At 47.9% G+C, this 25,871-nt stretch overlaps 1 protein-coding gene across 2 annotated transcripts; it reads right to left on the reverse strand.

Moving 5' to 3' along the window:
• Positions 1–1,197: 1,197 nt before the first annotated feature.
• Positions 1,198–25,502, reverse strand: LOC148500892 (uncharacterized). 2 transcript variants are annotated; one of them, XR_015870112.1, is made up of 3 exons: positions 23,433–25,502; positions 9,272–9,406; positions 1,198–3,191 (listed from the first exon to the last, which is right to left on the reverse strand). XR_015870112.1 is itself a non-coding variant. In XM_088451230.1 (2 exons), the coding sequence occupies exon 1, from the start codon at positions 14,947–14,949 to the stop codon at positions 14,038–14,040; it is 912 nt and encodes a 303-aa protein (XP_088307356.1). In that variant the 5' UTR covers positions 14,950–16,730; the 3' UTR covers positions 1,198–3,191; positions 9,272–14,037. The 2 variants fall into 2 exon arrangements, 1 of the variants encoding a protein (XP_088307356.1); XM_088451230.1 differs by lacking the exon at positions 23,433–25,502 and having other exon boundaries at positions 9,272–16,730.
• Between the last annotated feature and the right edge of the window lie 369 nt (positions 25,503–25,871).

The following is a 25,871-nucleotide window of genomic DNA, read 5'->3' on the forward strand; positions in this document are numbered from 1 at the left end:
TCATACACACTGAACAGCAATCATCTGCTTGTGCCCACGGCGGCCTCGTTGGGGACATGTCCTGTCCCCCTTCCTGCAGCTGCCGCTGTGTACGGGCGGTCTGCAGCCCACCAATACACACTTGCCAATGGACAGATGTCTGCAGACATATCTGTCCATCGGCACAGCCAATGCGATCTGTCTGAACGACACAGTTCACAGACATATCGTGTGGACACGCTGGCCGACTGGCAGCAGATACATTGGCCGATCAATTGATTGGCCAATATATGTCAGTGTGTACCCAGCTTAAGAGGGGAAGCAATTCCAGAAACTCCTTTACTCCATATATTCTATTCTGGTCACAAAGAATCCAGCAGGATGAAACAAATGCACACACCCCACCCCTCAAGCATACAAAGCTGCATTACCATGCATTATTCTTGTCATTAGTGATGCAAGATGCCCCCACCAGGCACACTCCTCCCCCTCTACTCCACTTCTCACAGAAGAGACTTGCTTGGAGCAGTAGGCACTCTCCAGACTGAGGAATCCAAGCATGGCCTGCATACCCAGCGAAGCCTGGGCCACTGGCGAGTGATCCCTGCCAGTTATTAAGACACTGAGGAGGACTATCAAAAATATGATTCATTCCTTTGTTTCCAGATTACAAATCAATTTAACCAGAGCAGACTAAATTACAAAAGTAAATAGATGGGTACTAAAAATGGTGTCTTCACTGTCCTTCCTTTTTTTGTAAGTTCGAATGTGTGGCACCCAGAGATAAAACAATGCCTACCCTGGGTCTTATGTGGAGACTCCTTGCACTGTGCTGTCATGCATAAGGCAGAAGAAATTGAGAAAAGGTTAGGCACACCCCCTGGAAGACTTAGGTTTAGGCACTTACAGAGGTGGGGGTTAGGCACCCCTATGGGAGGGTTAGGTTACCTTAGCTGCTGTCGGGATCTTCACTGGTGCCGGTCTTCCGACGTTGGGATTTGAACATTCGTCCGGCGGTATTTCATACCGATCGCCACCCAAGATGTACAGCAAATTAAAAAGTTGACACGAGAGGTTCTCACTTCTTGAATGGAAGTCTGCCAGACAACATAAGCTCACCAGTTGCACTGAAGTGTGTAGGATATTTCTTTAAGCCCTTTTAAGGGGTGTTATGAATTTACATACTTGGATGGCAATAAAATGAAAGACAACACCACAAATCTTAATTACAGATTTATTTTTTTAACAAGTAATACATTGAAACAAATCTTCAGTTGTACCAACTTTCCTCAATTCTCTTCCCCTAGCAAAAAATAAATCTTCCCAAAGAGCCCATAACACCAAATGATCATCCTTAGGTCAGCCTACCTATACAATTTACATAAAGAATTTACATTTTCAAATGGGTAAAAGTGGGGACACATTTGCAGCCGCATACACTGAAGCTGCTGATGAAGTGAGCATCTGGCCTTACCCTGGCATTGTGAAGATTTTCATTCCAAGTATACAGAGTTAAAACTGGAGCTTAAATACCATCTCCTTATAAATATGAGGATTTCATTTCTCTGACAAACTTTCTTCAGGTGTGAAGTGTAGTCAGTCTGCAAATGTAATGCCATCTACAATGCAACAACCCCTCTGTTAATAAGACAGCTGCACATACTGATAAAATACACCCCCCCCTGTGCCAGCTGATACAGGGTGTAGTATTTGGGAGAATGATTTGCAAGACCTGCAATCAGGCTTGGCCTGCCATGGTGAAGGTTGTGATTTCAAGGATAGAGTTAAAATTGGATTTAGACTGGATTTTGCCCAACTCTAATTTCTATAATACTGCAAATTCTGAAACTTTACAGTTCCTGCACGCTACTGCTCCTTAATTCCAGCCTCTATGGGGAAGATTCAATACAGCACAATTTGAATAGCTCTGGGATGGAGTTCCCAGATATATTCAATTGACTACACTGTGCCCTGCACTTAGTCAGGAGATGCTGGTTACCGCATCTTAAGCCAGGTGTGTAGTCGCCAGCACTCTCTGATTTAAGTGTCGGGCCACAATGCTGTTAGCACAGGCATAGAGACAGAAACCAGCATCAATGCACTGGTTAGTCAGATTTCTGCTCACACCTCAGGAGGAATAGCAGTAATCCTCTAGTTTGGAGTTTACAGCGTAGTCAATTGGCTCCAGAAACTCCTTCCTAGCTCTATTCAACACCAGGCTGAATTGAATCGCCCCTATTGTTAACTATTATTGCCACTGTATGTTACACTGGAATCAGTACAATTTACCGCCGGCCAATCCCGACAGCGGCAGCCCGGCAAGGGTGAAAATACGACCATTAATTACGGTAAGTACCGGCAACCTTCCCCCCTCCTTAGATTTAGGCACTTGGACTGGACGTTTTATATTAGTGGTGAGAATATATCCCTATTTACTCTAGGAGTACACCACCAATTATTATAAAAAAAAAAAAAAAAGGCAGAAAAGACTCGGAGATGAAATATGCTGGATTAAAAATTAAATGATAAATATTCCAAAACATTTAAACATGTGCAATAAAAGTGTGCAGAAATATGTGAAATCATCAGTGTGAATCCCTCACCCATGATTGATAGGCAACTAACCTTTCAGACAATAAGCATTACTAATGGCGTACCCAAGAGCCAGGTAATGGCACGAATTAAAGCATAGTACTACTTACTCTTGATTGACTTATTGTAATCAAAAAAGGAATTACATAGCAAAACACAAGAAATTATATAAAATGTGTTACTTATTCAGAACCACATATGCAAATGCTCAAATATGCCATGAAGTTACTGTACATGCATTGGCTATTTCAGGATATTAATTTAGTCTTGTGATTCTATTACAAGATGTGTAGTGCATCATTTTAGTGTGCGCTACGGTGTGACACATTATTTATATGTGAATCAGTATATATTTAATACACCTGACTCGATCCCCCAACTGACAGAAAAGCTTAGGAGTCCACTTTTCAACAGCACTACAGTTAAACCAGTAAACAAGATTAAATGGAACATAAACACCACCTTTTACTAAACAGTCTTTCATCTAGCCTGAACCTTCCATGACTTCCAAGCAGAGAGCAATTGTACAATTTTATTACAAGCCTCATTAATCTCCATTTATAAAGGTCACAGGTTATGTTCACCTTCCATAACTGATCATTCCATGTTCCTCAAGCATTCTGTAAAGAGAGTCAGAATTAGATTGTTTTCTCTAGTACTATTGTGCTTGCTGTACTAAAGTACTACACCAATATACACATTTCATAATCAAACCATATATACATGACTTAACAGAAAAGTATTAAATATGCTTTAGCTAAAAGGATAATTCTATGGTCAGCATACCTTGTGTATTAGGGGCCGTATTCAATTAAACACGTAAAGTTAGAAACCGCGGAAAACTATTGCGGGTGACATTTCGCCAGGCGGAAACTTTCCGCCGTATTAAACTCCAAAGAATTTGCTTACGCAAAAAGTCAATGCAATGTAATAGGCTGTAATGTTTCGACTATGATTAGCAGGTGGAAAAAAGTGCAGAATTGTGGGTTTGGGCTGCAAACGTCGGGGAACCCACCAGCACCCATGGGACAATCCCCCAAAGTTAAACACTTAAAAAAAAAACACTTTAGAAAACCCCAAAAAAGTACTTTCATTTTGGGGGTGAAAAAGTTCAAAGTTGGGGACAAACTTAAAAACTAGCAAAAGACTTCTGGGGGGTCCCCAAGCTATTGGGCACGTGTTCTTATGATTGCAGGTGCTTGTATCAGGTGGATTATTAAACATTTAAAAACTTCACTTTAGCCATTTAAAAATATGCTAGTCCCCATTTTCAAGTACCCCAAACTTGCTGGGAGTAGTCATTTAAAAAAATAAGTAAATACTGCTTAATGCTATTCTTCACCACTTGTGTTAAGTTGTGTCAATTGGTGCTAATTAGCGCAGTAAGTACCCCAAATACCTTCATTAGGGCTAATCAGGGGCATCTACAGTGATCCCCAATGTTAGTGCATCTTTTGGGGGGTGTCAGGTTGAGTTCCCCATTTTTTACAGGACTTTGCCTTTTTCGGTTTCGCTGGGTGCAGTTTTCGCGTCCCAATTGTATACGGCAAATAGCAGGAGTGCACCTGATACTTATCCACATGCAAAACACGCGATGTTGGCAAAAAACTACCAGGGGTGCAAAACTAATTGAATATGGCCCCAAGTGTGCTTAGAACATTATGGGGTATACAAATGAAGACGATGTGCCACCATATCGGCGTTATACGGTAGTGACGACATCACCCCATAGAGGTGCAAGGGAAACTTGCTCCTTTCAGTGCCCTATTCCTGGGCAAGCCATAATTTCTTATTGCTGAAATAAGAGGCAATAAGTAGTCATTTTCAGGTCTAGCGGCAGATAATAAATATGCCCCCAAGAGTCTGTCACACTGCTAATATTGTATTCAAAACATCTTGATAAGACATTCTTCATAATATAAGAGGGATCTTCAAGGTCTGAGTCCACCAACAATATGCCCAACTTCAAAGAGGGAAAAGCAGAATCCTCACAGGATTGAATATGGCCAGTATTTAAGCATTTGAGGCTAAAAGGTGCCCATGCACGGTGCAATAAAGCAGCCGATCCGACGGACTGATACGATTTGGCTGCTCTATCGTACTGTGTATGGGCATGATATTGGACAGAGCGCGCACCCATAGGGTCGTACATCTCACCCCCAGATCTTACTGGAGGTTTAGTCAATCTGGGGATGCGATATGCGATCCAATGCAGCGCTATGCGGGTGGGGGGAGTCGGCATATCAGGTGGTCAGCCACTCGATCGCACCATGTGTGGGGAATGCCCAATATATCGGACCTCTCATCGCGTCGCACAGTGCATATCGCAGTGTATGGCCAGCTTTAGACTAAAACATTTACCCTTAGGTGTAGCTTCCTCACTGGTAAGTATTTTAAATCGAATAATCTAAATCAATCATCGATAGTGTTTCAGGGGCTAAATCACCCATTTACTAATGGATTCTTTTTATTTATAAGTGTTAGCAAATGTGTGATTTAGCCAATGAAAAACATCGAGGTTTATTACATATATAAAAAAAAAAAAAACAAACAAACAAACAAAAAACACAGGATTTTGGTACTTACCGTTAAGTCCATTTCTCAGATTCCACAGGGGACACTGGAGCTTCATGACAGTGGGGTATAGACGGTGGGTTGAGTTGAGCCTGGCACTTTAAAAATCTAAAAGTGTGACTGGCTCCTCCCCCTCTATGCCCCATCAGCCCCAGTTTTAAGAACTGAGCCCGAGAGGAGACTGTCATTCTGTCTGTTCTCAGAGAAGGAGAACAGGAAAGAAACTCAGTCCAACATACTGACGTACGGTAGAAACCCAACAGGCTGCAGGAATAAACAGTCACACAACCAGAACGGACCAAAACTGCAATAGAACTGAAGCAGAACAAGGAACTGTAAGCAAACAGCTGAACGCCCTGCAAGACACTGCGACCAAAACTCGAAGCAGAAGCCGCGAAAGTGTCAAATCTATAGAAACGTACAAAAGTATGTACTGAAGACCACGTAGCTGCTCTACAAAGCTGTGAACCTGAGGCACCTCTACGTGCCGCCCAAGAAGTACCCACAGAGCGCGTAGAATGCGGAAAGATGGATACCGGCGGAGGTCGAGCAGAAGCAACATATGCCTGACGAATAGTCAGACGAATCCACCTGGCCGAAGTCTTCTTAGACGCAGGCCAGCTACGCCGATTAGCATCATAAAGGACAAACAGAGCCTCTGATTTACGTAGTCCTTCAGTACGGGCCACATAAATGCGAAGTGCCCGATCATCATCCAAGGAGTGAGAATCCCCGAAGAGTCCGACAAGGCTGGTACCACAATCGGCTGGTTCAGATGAAACGCCGAGACCACCTTGGGCAAAAAGGAAAGTAGAGTACGAAGTTCTGCCCTATCACCGTGAAAAAGTAAGGGGAACGGCAGGACAAAGCTCCAAGTTCCGACACTCGTCTAACCGAAGCCAGGGCCAATAAAAGGATCATCTTCCAAGTTAAATACTTCATTTCCACGTCCTGCAAAGGCTCAAACGTGGACGACTGAAGGAAGGATAAAACGAGGTTCAGGTCCCAAGGAGCTGTTGGAGGCACAAAGGGGGGCTGAACTCCGTACCCCTTGAAAAAAGGTCTGAACCTCCGGAATCAGAGCTAGAAGACGCAGGAAAAAAATAGAAAGAGCAGAAATCTGTACTTTAAGCGATCCCAGGCGTAGACCCGCATCAAGTCCTTTTTGAAGAAAAAGACGAAGCGGTAAATGAAAGGATGAAGTGGAAGATCCACGACCTTCACACCAGGAGATACAAGTCTTCCAAATGCGATAATGCGCTGATGTCACTGGTTTTCTAGCCCCAAGCATGGTAGGAATTACCGCCCAAGGGACATCATGGCTTCTTAGGATGGCGATCTCAAATGGCCACGCCATCAAATTAAGCCGCCGTAAATCTGTGTACACAAACAGACCCTGCTGTAGAAGGTCCGACCGCAGTGGAAGAGGCCAAGGTTCGTCTGCTAGAAGGAATACGAGATCGGAGTAAAAAACCCGGCGAGGTCAATCCGGAGCCACTAGCATGACTGGACGACTCTCGTTTGATCCGCTTGAGAATCCGAGGGAGAAGCGGACATGGTGGGAACAGGTATACAAGGCTGTACGGCCAAGGAAACAGTAAAGCATCCGCTCCCACCGCTGCCGGACCCCTGGTCCTGGAGCAGTAAAGGGGTAGTTGATGATTTGTCCGGGACGCCATCAGATCTATCTGTGGTCTCCCCCATCTGTGAACTAGTTGAAGGAAGAGCTCGGGATGAAGGGACCACTCCCCGGGGTGAAGATCCTGACGACTGAGGTAATCCGCTTCCCAGTTGTCGACTCCCAGAATGAATACTGCGGAGATGGCCTCGACGTGTTTTCTGCCCACAGAAGTATGCGGCTGGCCTCTCATTTCCAGATGACTGCGGGTTCCTCCTTGTCGATTTATGTACGCCACGGCCGTGGCGTTGTCTGATTGTATGCGAACCGGAAGTCCTCGGAGTAGAGGAGCAGCCTGTATCAAGGCTCTGTAGACTGCCCGCAGTTCGAGAACATTGATCGATGAGGGATTCCTGCCGCGATCAACGCCCCTGGAAGTGATTGTCCAGGACCACAGCTCCCCATCTGCGGAGGCTGGCGTCCGTAGTGACTAAGGTCCAATTCCAAATTCAGACCTGCTAACAGATGGTCCGTCTGGCTTGGGATCTGGACGGCGGGTATTAGACGCTTTACGTCCTCTAGAGCGACCTCCTGGCCCTGCAGAAGACTAACCTCGCGGTCGACCCTGAAATCTCGCTGGAGCTCGAAAGGAATGAAAGCAAGGTCCTTTAAACGATCGATGTGGAGTAGGTGCTGAGGAAGGTAGAAAAGTACTCTTACCCCCAGTGGCCAGTGAGATCCACTTGTCCAAGTCCGGACCAAATAAAATATCGCCTGTGAAAGGAAGAGCTTCAACCGCTCTTTTGGACTCCGCATCCGCTTGCCAGGTACGAAGCCAAAGTGTTCAGCGAGCAGCGACTGCCGAAGCAGAGATCCTAGAGCCTACCTGGCCAATATCTCTGGAGGCGTCTCCCAAGTATACTGCGGATTCCTGAATATGCTCTGCCAAAGTAATCAGATCCGCCCGCGGGGTGTTGGGACTTTAGACCTTCCGTCAATTGCTCTGCCCACTTCTCCACTGCCTTGTTGACCCAAAAGCCTACCAAGGCAGGCCGGAGAAGTGCACCTACAGCCGTATAAATGGATTTCAGAGTAGATTCTAATTTCCGCTCTGAGCTTTCCTTTAACGTAGTAGCTCCTGGAATGGGTAACATGGTTTTCTTTAACAGAGAAACCGAAGAATCCACCGGTGGCGGGGTCTCCTATCGTTTTCTATTTTCCTCTGGAAACAGGTAAAGGGAGAAAAAACACCTAGGAATCTGAAATTTATGGTCTGGATTCTGCCAGACTACAGTCATCTGTTCGTCTAACTGGAGAGAAACAGGGAATGTGACAGACTCCTTGTTTGCCAAGACACAGACGTTTTCTAACGATTCTGGAGCTTCAGGGCCAGAAATCTTCCCTCACTGCTAGGATGAGTGCATCAACACCCTGCATTGCATCAGGTTCTTGTGAGGAAGCCTCTACATCCGATATGTCCAGCATTTCCCCTTCCTCCTCCTGAGATGAGTGATCTGCTACAGATTCCTCATCTAACTGGAGAACTGCCGGAAGTGACCTCCTCTTAGACAGCAGACTTACCGCAGCCTCAGGAGCTTTAGACGCAGAACCCACGCTGGTTCTGTCGCTAGAAAAGGGCGAGATGTACCAGGTTGATTTCTGGCAGCCTCCCGTTTCCTACGGGAAGCAGCTAATTCTGAAGAAAGATCCGCCATGACCCCTGCCAAACTATTTATTAAGGAGGGTGTGACAGACTGCGTGTTAACACGCATCGCACAGGGAAAACCCTTCAGAGCGAGCATGGGTAAATTTCTTATTGCACTTAGTGCAGGCAAAGTTTTTGTGAAGCAGTTTTGTCTGTTCTGGAAGTCATCTTAACTCAGACAACCACCACATACAGAAGGAGAAAATAGGGAGGAGCATAATTTCAAAAATAATGCTACTCAAGTGACTGTGGCAGACAGAGCAAAGATAGGGAGGAGCAGAATCTTTATAATAATAATGCTACTCAATTTAGAATAGGCAGGGTAGCAGTAAAGTGCGGGGACCCGGACACACAAGCCGGTTTCTAAAATCTAAAAACTGGGGCTGATGGGGCATAGAGGGGGAGGATCCAGTCACACTTTTAGATTTTTAAAGTGCCAGGCTCAACTCAACCCACTGTCTATACCCCACTGTCATGAAGCTCCAGTGTCCCCTAGTGGATGAAGGAGAAATCAATCTAAATCAATTAAAATAGACTTAGTAAATTTACCCCCTAAAGCAGGGGTGGGCAATAAGCGGCCCAACAGCTGTCGAATTACACATCCCAGCATGCCCTGCAACAGTTTCTCATGGCTAAACAGCAAAATTGAGGCAGGGCATGCTGGGATGTGCAATTCTACAGCAGTTGGAGGGCCAGCCCCTGCCCTAAAGTCAGCAACTCAATGAGCAAGTTGGCTCCAATGGTGTCTATGGACTGAAAATCCTCAGTTAAGCTCACTGCGGAAGAGGGGTAGCATCACTTACCTCCTTAGGTCAAGCAGCAAAGAATATGATGGGACCACAGACTTTGCAAGGTGGCTCCATTTCAGTAGCTTCTACGTGCCAGTCCCCAGCTGCATACAAGGTGTTCAGCTCAGGTCATCCATTAGATTTTTTCACCTGACACATAGAACAGATAATTACCCCAACTAGGCTTTGTTACAGAACTGGTCCCCTGATCGCTCAAGATAGAGTAGCAAGACAAGACAGCTATAGTACACAATTAGGATTGCTCTAAAGGTACAGATGTGTCCTCATACACCTAGCCTCAATAAGTCATGCGACGCGAGTAAGCCGCCAGGTATTGTAAGAATGACTTTTTGCTTAGCAATGAGTCTTCGTCGCAATTGTAAGCGACAAGCTGCTTCCAGAGACTGCACTGACTCATTTGATATGCAACACCTATATATGTGCGACTGAGTCTGTATACGAAAGTACAGCAGAATCTGGCGTAAAGAAAAAAGCCACGGAATCTCTGCACTTTGTATGCAGATTTATTAGCCCACAGATCTGAAAGTGTCACATATCAAATGAATCAGTGCAGTCTCATGAAGCAGTTTGTCGCAACTGTGTGTGACCAAGATGCATTTTAGGGGGAAGATGCTCGGCACAACCCAAGTGGCACAGGACCTGGCACAAAGAGAAAGGCTATTTAGTAAGACTGCAGCAATTGTGTTTAAGGGCACATCTGCATGCATAATAAACCACAGAACTGCAGATACAGTAAAATACTAGTAAACTATAGAGGCGTGAGTTACACTTCAAGTCATAAACAGAAGAATATCACATGAGAAACCCTTCCTTGTGAGGCGATACAGAAGAGTAGAGCAAACACTACAAGGTAAAGTGTGGGGTCTGAGTTTTTGGCAGGATTGCTTTCGTGAGTTATAGCCCACCAATGCGGTGGCAGCAAGATCCAAATATGACATCCTCATGCAATTCTGCCCCTAGTGAGGGAGAAGACTATAGGCCCACCTTGACCTGCTCAGCAGACTGCTACTAAGCAACTATGTTCTTAGCGTCAGAGCATGAGATATGCAACTTCTGACCATTTAGGAAATCCTGGCTGTCTGTGCTCAGAAGCCCGGCACATGCATACTGATGGTAAGTAGTGGGGTTAGGGGGAGGATTAGGCACTAGGGTGGGGGAAGGTTTGGTTGGGTTTAGGGGGAGGATACTTACAGACAGGTGTCGGTATCCTAAACCCGATGGTACAGGCTGCTGGTATCCTGAGCGCCAGCATCCCATAAGAGTGGCTTTTATTGCGGGTCTGTCGACACCAACTGTACTGCATTCCCAGGTCACTACTGTCCATAAATAGTAACCAGATTTCACATCAATGCCTTCTCTAATTATTTTTGGTGTTGATGGTCCATAGTAAATCAGATTATAGCCATCATTTATTGCATTCTAGAAAATTAGTCTGATTAGTTGCTATGGGCAACAAATCCACTTGTCTGTTTTCAAAACTTTTAGTAAATCTACCCCAAGATGTCCACAGCTCCTTACAAGGATAACAAAACAATTGGACATTATATGACAGTAATTCACAAAATACAATCAAACATAGGGTGACTGGAATGGGAGAAGGGAGGGTAACCTGTAGAGCAGCTCATATAGTCAGTAAAAGTACGGTAAGTAAATTTCTCTGTGGAGTAGGAGTAGGAATTATATCAGCACCTCATGATCTTGGGCAGACAGGTTCAGTGTAGTCGGGTAGAGGGTGCGCTCGCCCTATGGGTGTAATGCTGGAGTAATAGTGTTGTGGTCTTATGTGTTCGATGTTGTGTGTGGAGTGATGGGGTGTAGGGAGGGAAGGGGGTCGAATGGACTGGAGGTGGTGGGTGAGGAAATGAAGACAAGAGGCAGAAATGGGGGCCAAAGGGTTTATTGGAAAAAAAAACAGTACTAATCCTGTTCGGTCCCAGGCACCCAGGTGGGGTGAGCGATCCACTTGGGGATGTGTGTGGGTGGAGACTGGGGAGGTGAGTGGACCCTTTTAGGGGGCTCCTTTCCGTGCAGTTCAATAGACTGGCACGTTACCCCTGCTGGACCTTTGGTCAACAGTCTTAGGATGTCTCGGGGGGAGGGGAGTGGTGGGTTGGCAGCGGGTCTGGCGGATGTGGATGTACACCCTGGCGGCGTCCCGCGCAGGGGTATAAGTCTCGGAGTCACTTACCTACCGGTAGGATTTGTTGGTGAAAAATGCTTGGGCTGCTGGTAGCTGGTGTTAGTTTCCTTTTGCAGATGCGGTGTTGGATGGCTGCTGCGGTGTCAGCGGTTGGAGGAAGCTCTGTGTGGTAGTGGCTTGCTGGTGCACTGTGGGGCTTGGTGCACCGCGTTGCTGGCGTTCTGTTCCCGCTGCCTGGTGGGTGCCTGCTGGTGTGGATCGCTTAGGGATTGCTGCTGGACGAACAGCTGTGAGTGGAGCTGGTGTTGGTTGCTCCCAGGGGGCGGTGCGTGGTCGCCTGGGTCTAGCAGGTGGAGTGGTGATCAAGAGGGGTGCGAAGGGCTTTGCTAGGTGTGATGCCCAGCGCGGCCCTGCGGGTGGTGGGTAGAGAGGGTTCTGGAAGCAGCAAGGCTCGACCGAGTTCTCCGCAGGAATGAAGAGCTCTGGTGTAAGCTGGCTGTGGTGTCAGAATGTAGGGGGTCTCCAATGCGTTTCGGCAGGGGCTCTGCCTTCTTCAAGGAGGTAAGAAGTGTGGCTATGCATGTGTGAGGTTTAAATGTGGAACTTCCGGGTTCTGTGTTTGTCAGGTGGTGGAGATGACCAATCAGGGCTAAGAGTGGGTGTGGCCCATGTATCTGATAGGTCGTGGGTGATTGTGCGAGGCTAAGCCTGTGGTTGGGTGATAACGTCACGTGGTTTGGGCAGCCAATGGTTTACTGTGCTGCTGTGGGTGTGTTAGCTGGGGCTCGTGTCTGGGTGCATACGTGGCTGCTATGGGGATTGTGACCGGCTGTGAATGGTCAGCGGCGGTCATGTGGTGTCAGCAGCCAATCGTGTGCTCTGCTGATGTGGGTGTGTATGCTGGGGCTGGTGTGCTTTAATGCACTATGGGGATCGAGACCGGGTGCGGTTGGTTGGAGGTGGTCACGTGGTGCTGGCAGCCAATCTTGTGCTGTGTAGGGTTTGCATGGGTTAAGGTGACAGCTGGCTCTGGCGTGCGTTGGGCGGAGGTGGTGTGCGGAGTGTTTTGTGCTGTGTGTAGGATTTAATGAGCGGGCAGGGGCATGTGGCGAGTAGGGTGGGGGTCAGGGGCACCGGGGTGTGTAAGGCAATTATTGTGGAGGTGGGGATGTGAAACCGCATTGTCGTGGTAGTTTAGTCCCATGGTGCAGGCGGCCAAACGTGTGTGTGTGTGTGTGTGTGTGTGTGTGTGTGTGTGTGTGTGTGTGTGTGATTATGAGGGTGATGGTTGGTGGCTCGGGTGACCGCAGGGGTCCGGAGAGGTGTGGATGGGCATCTCTCCGGGGATGATGGCTAGGTGATCAGGCAGGGGGAGATGGAATAAGACTGGTGCGTGTGGCATGTGTCAAGCTGGCAGTGCTGTAGTGGACATTCCTGTTATGTGTATAATGGTGTCTAGATGATAGCCGCGTGTGGTGGGAGGGTGGGAGTAGTGGTTAGTATCGCTAACCTGCATGATGTGTGGAATGCCAGAGTTGTGTAAGTATGTATGTGGTGTGGCCAAGTGGTTAAATCGACTGACACAGGGAAGTGTGTGTTAACGTGTGGCGAGGAGGAGTAAGGTTGGTGTGTTGACTAATAGGTTCTTAGTGTGTGAAATGTGTTTGGTGCAGTAGTGTGTAAATGGTCTTGTTGTGGAGGGGGGGGGGGAGGGGTGCCGTCACTATAGAGGCAGGAATGTGTGTGGGGGCTGGGATAAAATGTAGCGTGAGGGGGGGTAGGGGGCAGGTGTGTGTTCATGTTACGGGTCGGTGATGTGTGTCAGACAGGAGCCATAGCAACATAGAGAAGCGGGGGGCGTGGTGTGTCTTAAATGTGTGTGGCAGTGGGGTGTAATGGGTGCTTAATGTGCTGGGCGATGAGGTGAGGGGGACGGGGGTGGCTCGGATGAGGTCGTGACTAGGTGTATAAGTGTGAGGGCCGCTGTCTGTTGTGTCAGGGGGAGTCAGTTTGGGATGTGGGTGGGGGTGTTGGAATGGGTGGTGCGGTCAATATAAGGTGTATGGGGGTGATAGTGATCAAGGTGTCAGGGTGTGCATGTGTTAGGGCAGGGTTGGTTGGGGAAGGGGATGTCAAGGTAACGGTGATGCGGGGGGTGAATGGGGATCACTGATTCTGGGTGTCAGCATTTGAAGGTGAGTATGGCTTGATGAGGGTGGTAGGGGGAGGTGGTAGATGATTTAGTGGAGGGGGGGGTTTGGATGGTCAGAGGGTGGAAGGTCAGATTGTCTTGACATTTTAAGAGGTTGAGTACGCGGGGATCGGTGTTGTTAATGTGTCAAGTATATGGTGGCCGTGTTCATTTGGAGATGACTGATTTAATCTAGTTATCGATGTTTAGTCCTTTGGGTGCTAGTGTTTTGAGGGTGAAGATCCACCGGAGTTCCTCCTTGTTTAGGGTCTTTGTGTGGTCCCCCCCCTCCAGTTTTTCTTGATGTGTTTAATGCCTGTGAATCTGATGCCTGTCGTGTTGCTATGGTGGTGTTCTTGGAAGTGTATCAGTATGCTGTGGTTGTCTGTCTGTTTCGTGATGTTTCTGAGGTGTTCTTGGATCCTGGTTTTAAGTGGTCTGGTGGTTCTGCCGATGTATTGTCGGTTGCAGGGGCATTGTATAAGATATATGACGTTCGTGGTGTTGCATGTTGTGTTCCTGTATTTTGTATGTTTCTCCTGTCTGTGTTGATGTGAATGATGTGGTGGGTCTGGTGCTGCGATATTTCAAGGTGGTACAGTTGGTGCACGTACCGCAGTGGAAAAAACCTTGTGTGGGTCTAGAGTTGTCCAGGGTAGTTTGTGAATGTTGCAGGGGTGGGATGTGATTGCGTACCAGTTGGTTCTGTATGTTGGGGGCTTTCCGGTAGATGACTTTTGGTTTGCTGGGTAAGATGTCGATGAGTTGTTCGTCTTGTAGTAGTAGGTGCCAATGTTTGTTCACGATGCGTTTTATGCTGTTTGCGTGTGTGTTGTATTGCGTGATAAATGGGATGTTGTTCTGTATATCTTGTGGTTTTTGTTTGTAGTCAAGAAGTGGCTGTCTGTCTTCTTTACCTATTTGTATGAGGGTGCGTTCTAACTTGTCTGGTTTGTATGCTTTGTCCAAAAATTGTTTTTTGAGGGTGTTGGCTTGTTCCTTGTAGTCTGAGTCTTGTGCAGTTGCGTCTAATGCGTTTGAATTGTCCTGTGGGGATATTGTCAAGCCAGGTGGGGTGGTGACCACTGGTGGATAGGATGTAGCTGTTGATGTCCACTGGTTTTTGGTAGGTTCTGGTATGTATCTGTTGGTTTTCAATGAAGACTTCCAAGTCGAGGAAGTTGACTGATGTCTGGCTGTAGTGTGTCGTGAAATGGAGGTTTCTATCGTTATCATTGATGTACTTGATGAAGTCAAGTCATGTGTTGAGGGGGCCTTTCCAGATGCAGAGGACGTCGTCGATGTACCTCGTCCATAGGACCAAGTTCGCGTCCCAGCCATGGCCCGTCCATATGTGGGAGCCTTCCCAGCTACTCATGAACAGGTTCGCATAGCTGGGCGTGAACTTCGTCCCCATGGCGGTGCCAGTCCTCTGCAGGAAAAACTCCCCATTGAACCAGAAATAGTTATGTGAAAGGATGTAGTCAATGCCTTGTAGAATGAAGGATAATTGGTCTGGTTCCAGTGAATCGTCGTGTTTGAGGTGTTCGTTGATGCTGTCGAGTCCTTGTGTGTGATTGATTACAGTGTAGAGTGATGTAACATCGCTGGTGACCAGCCAGTGGTCATCACCCCATGTTATGTTGTCGAGGATTTTGAGTACATGGGTGGTGTCCTGGAGGTGTGATCGTTGGCGTTTGACGTGTGGTTGCAGGAAATGGTCAATGTATTGTGAGAGGTTGCTTGATATGGAATTGATGCCGGATATGATTGGTCTGCCTGGTGTATTGGTGATGCTTTTGTGTATTTTCGGGAGATAGTAGAAAACTGGAATGATGGGGTTGGAGTTGTATATGAAGTTGTATTCGTGTTTGTTCAAGATACCTTTGTCTAGTCCGTTTTGGAGTATGTGTTTGAGTGTCATGTTAAAGTTGTGTGGGATCTGTCCTTAGGGTCTCGTATGTGTTTGTGTCTTGTAGTATGCGTAGGGATTCTGTGATGTAATCGGTTTTGTTCAAGAGTACTATTCCCCCTCCCTTATCAGCTGGTTTAATTATGAGGTTGGTGTCAGTTTTGAGTTCTGTGAGTGCACTGCGTTCGCCTGCCGTGAGGTTAGGGTTACGGTGTTTGATTCGGGTGTCAAGTTTGTTCATGTCTTCCGTTACCATGTGTTCGAAGGTGTTGATGAAATGTCCTTTAAGATGGCTGGGGAAGAATTTGGAAGGTGGTCTTAGTGTTGTGAGCTTGAATTTGTCAGGGTTGGTTTCTGAGGTGGTTTTGTTGGATAGGAAGTACTTTACGGTTAGTTTGCGGTCAAATCTGTTGATTTGTTCAGTGTAGTCGTTGGGGAAAGGGAGACTGGAAACTAAACGCACTAATGCCACAGAGAGTGCTAGGTGTTCAGAATGAGGGAAGAAAGCGCTGCCCACAAGGGGAAAGATAGTAGGTGGAGTAATGAGTTTGGAGGTCTGAGAGGCTTTGATGAAGAGGAGAGTCTTAAGGGCTCAATTGAAATTAGATCAGTGTTTCCCAGCTCTAGTCCTCAGGGACCCCATAACAGTACATGTTTTACAGATCTCCTAGTTGGTGTACAGGTGTATTCATTATTGGCTGAGACATTTTAAAAGCTCCAAAAAGGTGGAGATAATTATTTCACTTGTTGTACTGAAGAGATCTGTAAAACAGTTAGGGGGCCCTGAGGACTGGAGTTGGGAAACACTGGTGTGGATGCCTTTTGAGTTCAGGTGAGGCAGGAGGTTGTGAGAACAGAAATTAGGCTGGTAATATCGGAGCATTACGACTGAAGACTTTACATGGGAGGGTGAGGAGTTTAAATCATACTAATGTGGATGGGTAGCTAGTGATGTAGTTGGCAGAATGGTGAGGCCGACAGAGCGGCAAATACTGGCAACAAAATGTAGACTAAAGTGGTGTGAAGACCAGAAAGCAGGAGGTTGCAATAGTCAAGGCTGTTAAGAGTCCGTCCAGTGACCCATGGTTGCAGTGTCCCCAAATACATAATATAAAAATTTTTTATTTTAATTATGGAATAATATGAGATATGGTAAGAACTTACCCTTGTTATCTCTATTTCTACGAAGTCCATAGGGTTCCACAGGATACCTTGGGGTATAGGTGTGACGTCAGTCGCAGGGCACCAAAGAGTTAAGCTTTCAGCCTCCCAGGATGCACTGGGTCCCCCTCCTATACCCCGCCCCCGAGCCAAGGCACCTCAGTTAGTTACCAAGCCATAGGCCGGAGGAGGAGAAGGAAGAGAGAGAACAAAGATCTGGACACACACAAGAATCACATTCTCACCAGAGGGAGACGGAAAACCGGTGACCAGAGCAAAGCCCATCTGCAGCACAGGTGCGACAGGGCGAGAGTCCTGTGGAACCCTATGGACTTCGTAGAAATAGAGATAACAAGGGTAAGTTCTTACCATATCTCATATTTTCTACTTCAGGGTCCATAGGGTATCCACAGGATACCTTGGGGATGTCCCAAAGCAGTATCCTTTAAGGGTGGGGACGCTCCTGTGCTGAAAGGAGAATCCGCCGCCCGAAGGAAGCATCCTGAGAGGCGAAGGTGTCAAACCTGTAATACCTCACGAAGATATGGACAGAGGACCACGTAGCAGCCTTGCAGACCTGGACTGCAGAGGCACCACGTCGAGCTGCCCACGAAGGACCCACAGACCTAGTGGAATGAGCCTTCACAGAAGGAGGAACCGGCAGGCCTTCATGAAGATAAGCTTCAGAAATAGCCATACGGATCCAGGCTGCCAAAGTTTGCTTTGAAGCAGGCCAACCCTTTTTACGGAAGCCATAGAGGACAAACAAAGCGTCCGACTTCCTAAACGAAGAAGTGCGGTCAACATAAGTCCTTAAGGCCCGCACAACATCCAAAGAGGCCTCACCCACAGAAAGACCAGGTGAGTTAAAGGCCGGAACAACGATTTCCTCGTTAACATGAAACTGGGAAACAACTTTGGGAAGAAACTCGGGCCGAGTGCGGAGCACTGCCCTGTTCCCATGAAAAACCAAGAAAGGGGGTCTACAAGAAAGAGCCCCTAACTCAGAAACACGTCTGGCCGAAGCAATAGCCAGAAGGAAAACAGTCTTAGCTGTTAGCCATTTAAGATCCACTGAGCCCAGTGGTTCAAACGGCGGTCCTTAGAGAGCCCTCAGGACCACAGCCAAATCCCAAGGCGCCACAGGTGGAACAAAGGGCGGCTGAATGCGGACAACACCTTGCATAAAGGTGCGCACATCCGGGATTGTAGCAATCCTACGGTGAAACCAGACAGACAGGGCCGAAACCTGTACCTTCAAAGAAGCAAGGCGAAGCCCATGATCTAGTCCCGCTTGCAGGAAGGCGAGAATCCGAGACAGACGAAACTCCCGCGGTGCATAACCTCTCGGTCGACACCACTGGAAGAACGTATGCCACACGCGATGGTATATCCTCGCGGAAGACTGTTTCCGAGCTCGCAACATGGTATGCACCACAGCGCTGGAAAACCCCCGGGACCTCAGCATGGCCGTCTCAACAGCCACGCCAGGTCCGGGTGACGACAAGGACCCTGAGACAAGAGGTCCGGTCGTAGCGGCAGCCGCAGATGTCCACGGACAGACCCTGAAGGTCTGAGAACCAGTGCCGTCTGGGCCACGCGGGAGCTATCAACAGGAGCGTCCCTCCTTCCTGTTTGAATTTCCGGATTACCCGTGGAAGAAGGGAGACCGGAGGGAACAGGTATGCGAACAGGAACGTCCACCGGACGGACAGAGCATCCACCAGACGCCCCTTCGTCTCTTGTGCGAGACCCGTACACCGGCAACTTGTTGTTGTGCCGGGACGCCATGAGGTCGATCTCTGGAAGACCCCATCTGTCCACCAGTAGTTGAAAAACGTCCGGGTGCAGGGACCATTCCCCCGGATGAACGTCCTGGCGACTTAGAAAGTCCGCCTCCCAATTGAGCACTCCCGGGATGAAGACCGCTGATATGGCCGGAAGATTGCGCTCCGCCCAAACCAGGATCCGAGACACCTCTACGAGAGCCGCCCGGCTTCGGGTTCCTCCTTGCCTGTTTATGTAGGCCACGGTGGTAGCGTTGTCCGACTGGACCTGTACCGGGTGACCTGGAGAAACCGATGTGCCTGCTGGAGAGCATTGAAGACCGCACGGAGTTCCAAGATATTGATTGGAAGCTCCGCTTCTGTCGGAGTCCACCTGCCCTGGAACAGATGTGGACCCGAAACTGCTCCCCAGCCCCGAAGACTGGCGTCCGTTGTCAACAGGACCCAATTTGGAATCCAGAACGGACGTCCCTCGCTGAGGTGGGTCGTCTGTAACCACCAAGCAAGGGACAGGCGAACCTCCGGGGTGAACACAATCGTCTGGGACTTCAGAGACTGAGGCAGCCCGTTCCACTTTGACAGGATCAGGTGCTGCAGAGGTCTGGAGTGAAACTGGGCATATTCCACCATGTCGAACACCGACACCATGGAGCCCAGGAACCTCATCGCCGAGTGTAGAGACACCTGGCGGCTGTGCAGACAACTGCGCACCCTTGACTGTAAAGCAGAGATCTTGTCCTCCATCACGAAGAGCTTTTGCTGTCCCGAGTCCAATAAGGCTCCAAGATGCAGAATCCTCCGAGACGGGATTAGAGTGGACTTCTGCCAGTTGATTAACCAGCCGTGCCGTTGCAGCAGGGCAATGGTCAGGTCTAAGTGGCGTAACAGGAGCTCTGGAGATCCCGCCACTAATAACAGGTCGTCCAAGTACGGCAACATGCGGACTCCCTGCAGCCGCAGAGAAGCCGCCATGACAGCCATCACCTTGGTGAACACACGCGGTGCTGTCGCCAGGCCAAAAGGTAACACCCGAAACTGGAAGTGGTCGCTGCGGATTGCAAACCTGAGGAACTGTTGATGGCGCAAAAGAATAGGGACATGCAGGTAAGCGTCCTGTATGTCCAATGACACCATGTAGTCCCCCGGTTCCAGCGCCAGAATGATGGACCGTAGGGTCTCCATCCGAAACTTCGGGACCCGCAAAGACTTGCTGAGTGCTTTGAGGTTGAGAATCGGACGATACGACCCATTGGGTTTCTGTACCAAAAAAAGATTTGAATAGAAACCCTGGCCCCTCTGGGAGAATGGAAGAGGCACTATAACTCCAGCCTGGAGCATAGTGTGCAATACCTTCCGCAGCTCCGTAGCCTAGACCCGTGGTGAAGAATCGAGCCGGGGGTCTGTGCCGGAAGGAGAGGGCGTACCCGTGGGAGACCACCTCCAGAACCCAAGTGTCTGTCGTAGTGACCGACCAACACTGGGCGAACTGCAGCAGGCGGCCTCCCACCCTGGGATCCCCCAAAGGGAGGCCCGGACCGTCAGGCCGCAGGCTTGTCATCTGGCTTGGGGGCCGGACGTCTGGTACTCCATGCCTGCTTCCGGGGCTTGACCGATATCCTAGGGCCAGCCTGACGAGGAAACGACTGTGGTTTGGGCCTGCCCTGGGCCCTAGATGACCGAAAGGACGATGGTCCAGAACCAGAAGGAGCAACGGCCGACAAGCCGATTTGGCTGCCACCAGCGTGGCCACAATCTTATCTAGATCCGGACCGAAGAGAACTTCTCCGGTAAACGGCAAGGCTTCCAGACCCTTCTTGGAATCTGCGTCCGCCTTCCAGGATCGCAGCCACAAGGTGCGACGAGCAGCTACCGCTGCTGAAGAAATTCTAGACACCAGAGTACTAATGTCTAGAGCCGTCTCGTTGATGTAAGTGGCCGAATCACGGAGATTGCCAATCAACTCCGCATGTTCGGCCGGACAGTCGGAATCAAAAGAAGCCTCTAATGAATCCGCCCAGCGCTCCATCGCTCAGGCAACCCAGCAAATGGCCATAGCCGGCCGTGCTGCCCCCCCGCAAGGGAATAAGCGGACTTCAGGCAGATTTCCACCTTGCGGTCCGTAGCATCCTTAAGGGAGGACATGGATGGCATCGGCAATGTGGCACTACGGACAAGACAGGTCACGTGAGAATCCACCTGTGGAGGGGATTCCCACTTAGCAAAATAATTATCCGCGAACGGATAAGCCACCGCCAGGCGTCTCTGCGGCTGGTATCTTTTGCCAGGTTGTTTCCACGCCTCCTCGAAATGGTCCACCAACTGACCCGAAAGAGGAAAGACTGTGGCATCGCCCTTCACATCTTTGAAAAAGGCATATTTAGACTTAGCCGCTGGGGGAACTTCGTCCTCAATCACCAAGGCTGTGCAGACCGCCCGAATAAGTCCAGGAATATATACTTTGGACTTAGCATCAGCGTCCTTAGTATGGAGAGGTTCCTGATCGTAAGGATCCAGAATCTCCCCATCATCAGACGTCCCTTCGTCATCCTCATAAGGAGCGGACAGACGCCACCGGACGTTTATGAGGCCGCATCACAGACTCCCCTTGCAATACATCCGACAAGTGCTGTACAGAACTCGTCAGGGAGTTAACCCACGCTGGCTCCTAAGAAACCGGGAGCGGGGAAATAGGGAGACTGTGGGGTACCACCAATTGTTGTGGGAAACCCTGCATGGGTGACAACACCACAGACTGCTGGGACAAACCCATCGGAGTAAACGCGGGCTGCGGAGCTAACTGGCCCACTAAAGCTGTTAGCGCCTGAGCGAAACAAGCCCAGGGCGGCTCCTGTACCGGTGCTGTAACCGTAAGAGGCCGCGCCATGGACAAACACTGCCGGCAAAGGCCCTCCGCGCTACCCTCCCCCTCCGCTAACGGTACTTTACACGTGGTACACTGTAGCCGGAGGGGAAAATCACTTTCAGACATGATGGCACCACGTATGTGACCCTTCTCACCAATTATATATTAAATAGGCGAGAGACCACCCTGCAGCACAGCACCGCAAGGGCTTAGCAGAAAGAACAGGGACAGTAATAAAGCTGACAGTTTAGAGAAGAAAAGTTACAGGCAGCGCTAGCACAGTCACATACAATGCAAAGAAAATCAATTCCTGCACTAACAGCGCTGATCACTCAACTATACAGACACAGGGCCTGGTAGGACACAGCGCTGCATACACAGACCTGACCACAGCGGAGGAGAGGTATGCGGGGGGAGCCAGACCACGATGCTTCCGTCCAGTGCTTCCAGCAGCGTTCACCATGCGTTGGAGAAGATGGCCGCCGAGGAGCAGAGAGGAGGCTGGCCTGGGGGAGGAGCGCTGACACAGGGCCAGTCAGCACAGTGCAGAGAGGGCTGTGTGCAGTGGGGGAGGCGCCGGCTGTGAGACAGGGAAGGCGCACTCCCCTGGCATGCATTTAACCCCTGGGACGCCGCAGCGCTACCGCTCTGCTGCGGTCCGCTGTCCCAGGGGGTAGTGGAAGCGCAGGTTGGTCGCCTGGCTCCACGCTGCAGCCAGTCCCCAGGGAGCCCCCTGCCTGGGGACTTAGGACCACGTGATCAGCGGGGACCCACCGCGGGACACCGCTGCTTACCTCTGTCCCCCTTGAATCCGGCCATGGTCCGGAACATCTGGGGTCACCGCTAGCTGTGACCCCAGATGCCCACCAGCATCCCCGAATCAGTACCGGCGTTCTGGTACCGGCGGGGTGTAGGGAAGACAGCATGGACGTCAGGACTGACTGTCCGTGCTGTTCATCCAGATGTGCAGCCACAGCTGCATGAAGAAAAAGCTTCAGGGGCTCTTCTAGCCCCCACTCCAACAGGTGCACCTGACTCCGGCCGGGCACCAAACTAAACTGAGGTGCCTTGGCTCGGGGGCGGGGTATAGGAGGGGGACCCAGTGCATCCTGGGAGGCTGAAAGCTTAACTCTTTGGTGCCCTGCGACTGACGTCACACCTATACCCCAAGGTATCCTGTGGATACCCTATGGACCCTGAAGTAGAAATTAAGGTGCACTGTGTACTCGTGTTTCCAATACACAGTGAGTGCACACATTGGAGTTATATGTACACGAGTTGATATTCTTTACTTAGCGCAGTTATTCAAAGCTTTCCTAAACAAACTTTGCATTTCCAGGTGTCATTACTGCAGGATGCTATTTTTAAAGTGACTGAAATACAACAGTAAAGCAGAATGCCAAGAACACTTACCGACCTCCACTACTACCTCCAAGTGAGTAGTACCTACTTTCAATAGACTGCTCTTCATGTATTACACTGACTGCCCTGAGATTGTGCACACTAAAGAATGCTAAGGGGGGTATTTTTCAAAGCTTGGAGAGAGATAAATTGAGATAAAAGTACCAATCAGCTCCTAACTGTCCTTTATCAAACACAGCCTGTAATATGTAAGTTAGAAGCCGACTGGGTAGTACTTTATCACAATTTTATCACACTCAAAGCTGTGATAAATACCTCCCCATTACTGCTTTTACACCAGATCTAAAACGAAGGTTATTGCAGGGTTAAACCAGGTAGCCCCTTGGTGTAAAAGGGTAAAGGGTTGGATTGCCGGGTCGAGTGATTGCAATCCAACACAGGTTATGCAGGGCATACACTATACAATTATCTGTCATATCTGTCTGGTTGGAATGAAAACCTGGAGTAAATGACAATCGAAATTGTCCCGGAAATTCGGTGTAAAAGTGGTATAAGCTGCAGTGTTTAAAAATAAGCATTCGGACCACTACGGTCCAATCAATTAAGCTACCCATCACTGTGTATAGTGCCCCCCTCAGGCTTAGTTTTCAGTCTTCGTAATCATAAATGGCAGGCTTTCTGCAGTGCCACATGTACAGTGTGTGTAAGGGAAGGATTATAACATTTCTATAGCACCCACCTGTGAAACAAACTTCAGACAAACTGACAACCACCACCTGTAAAGCAAGAGAGAAAAAAACAAAAGTCAGCTCAGTAGAAAACATTTAGGTCATGGATGGAAAAAAAATAAAAATTAAAAGTGAGGAGATTAAAATGGGTGTTTGAGTTTAAATAACTGAGCAGTTTTTTTTTTTTATTATAAAAGGTAGCAGATTTAATATCTATTGGCATTAAAGGCAACTTGGAAACCTTTTTATGTCAACTAGCATTAAAGTAGGAATGGTTACAATTTGATATTTTACATAATGGCTTTTAAAACTTTTTGGCAAGGTTTGCGGATAATGCTCAATCTGCTATCACAGTTTATATGGAGATTAATATTTATATTCACAGCCGGCAACAGTTTATCCAGACAGCAGCAATCGTGGAGTCAGTCAGAAAGACCAGTAAACAAACATTATGCTGCTGTCTGGTTAGAATGCATTTGACATTACATTGACGTGCGGAGAGCAGTATTAGGGAATTCTGTTACCTGGTTTGCGGTGCATGATTTACACATCCTGAGTGTCTCGCAGGATTTCTCTTTTCTTTATTAAGGTTTGGGAACCTTGGCATTTGTACGATGTCCACAGCCCATGGGTACTCTCCAGTCTTTATTCCGTTAAGACTACAAATAACAAGTTTATTTTGTCTTTTTTTTTTTTTTTTTTTGAAGGTGAACCAGGCTTACACCAAGCAGCCAAACATCAACCTTGCCATAGGAATTAACACTCCCAGGAAGGGTAGAACAGTCTTATGTAGTGGGAGAAAAAAAAAAACATTCTGTATGGTAAACCTTGTTTTTAAGGATATTAAACTACTTTGAGGAACGTTTACATTGTAGCTGTTCACCAGCACGTTTAGTATATCCAGTTAGTATACCCGAGTTTTGGTACCATAATTGATTTGCTAAAGTGGTCTAGTATTAACCTAGGATAATATTCAAGAAACAAAAACAGCAGAAATGTCACAGAAATGGACTAACGTTCAATAGAGATCATACACCAGGAGCATTTTCAAAACAGGACAACTGGGCTACTCAAACAGAATCTTAGGGTAAAACTGCCATTTAACATTAATAAAGTGTTACCATGCCGGAATAGCTGTCAGTCTACCTTTATTGATAAGTATCACTTTTTAGGAAATTTTTCTTAAAGCAGGCTCTTCATAAGCACACAGTATGTGATGGCTTACCAACAGGCACAAGAACAGTAAATAACATTAAGAAGCTTAAACCCAACACACTAGATCAGATTTTTCTTCCTTTCTAACCTCTTCCTGTATATAATCCAATGCTTACATGTTAACCATTACAGTTCTTCCAACGAGAACCTTATGGATCAGAATATCCATCTTTGTTGGGTAAGCACATATAACCTCTGTACACACCTGGTCCCCTATCAGGTGGTGTGGGCTAGGTGTAGATAGAAAACACCAGAAACAGTATATATGCAGGGATCCTCTGATAAATAAGGTACTCAGATTCACTCAAGTATCTAACCAGTAGGGAGAATGAATACCTATACTGCTCACTTATGGTGTCTTTATCCATATTTTTGAGCCTTTGAGATCTCCAGCTGTGACCACTGCATATATCTTTAGGCCATGAGAAAACCTCCCAAATAAAAGGGCAGCAGTGACCAGCTAAATACACTTTCTAACGCACATTTTGAGGGCTGCTCCAATTTTATGAAATTTTTTGGGGAACACATCACTAACTCTGGAAGCTTATTTTGTTAATAAATTTAAAAAAAAAAAAAAAATTGGAGCAGGAGCATTTTACCCAAGTGTAAAGGTCCCCCATATATCTGACATATTGCAGCTCGGGGCTGGGGGAAATCGGGATTATTAACATCGAAAAACAGAAAACCCATTCCAAATATGGCCAGTATCGGCGAGTCAGGGGATTTTTAACTTCGGATTTCCCCGATCCGCCAGAGCACCGATCGATGTCTGCAAATAGGTAGCTTTGGCGTCGGCAGAACGGGGAACTGCAGCTCAGTTATATGGGCCACTTAAGAGATCATCTAATGACCACATTTGCTGTGAACACAAGAGGGACAGTACCCCCCCCCCCCCCCCTCTTAACAACCCATGTCAGCAATGTCTTATGAAACAGTTTTAATGTACTTTTAAAGCTCAACCAATATTTAGGCCCTTAGCAAGCATTTTTTTTTCTCTTTTTTTTTTTAAATTGACACATTACAGGTATTAGATTGAGTGGGTTTTTGCAGTCGTTTTTTTAAAGCTCCAAGCCCTCAGAACACTTGTATATGACCCCATCAACTACATAGCGTACATGCTCAAGGTTTATGCTGATGTTTGGTAGTAAACTGGTCTATATTTAGCAACAAATAATAAAGTAACATGGCTTTTCCTATACATGTTAGGGCCATAATACACTGCTAATCTTTTTAGA

Source organism: Taudactylus pleione, unplaced genomic scaffold (assembly GCF_031769625.1).
Source record: "Taudactylus pleione unplaced genomic scaffold, aTauple2 ptg000541l, whole genome shotgun sequence".
In the NCBI taxonomy this organism is placed as follows: Eukaryota; Metazoa; Chordata; class Amphibia; order Anura; family Myobatrachidae; genus Taudactylus; species Taudactylus pleione.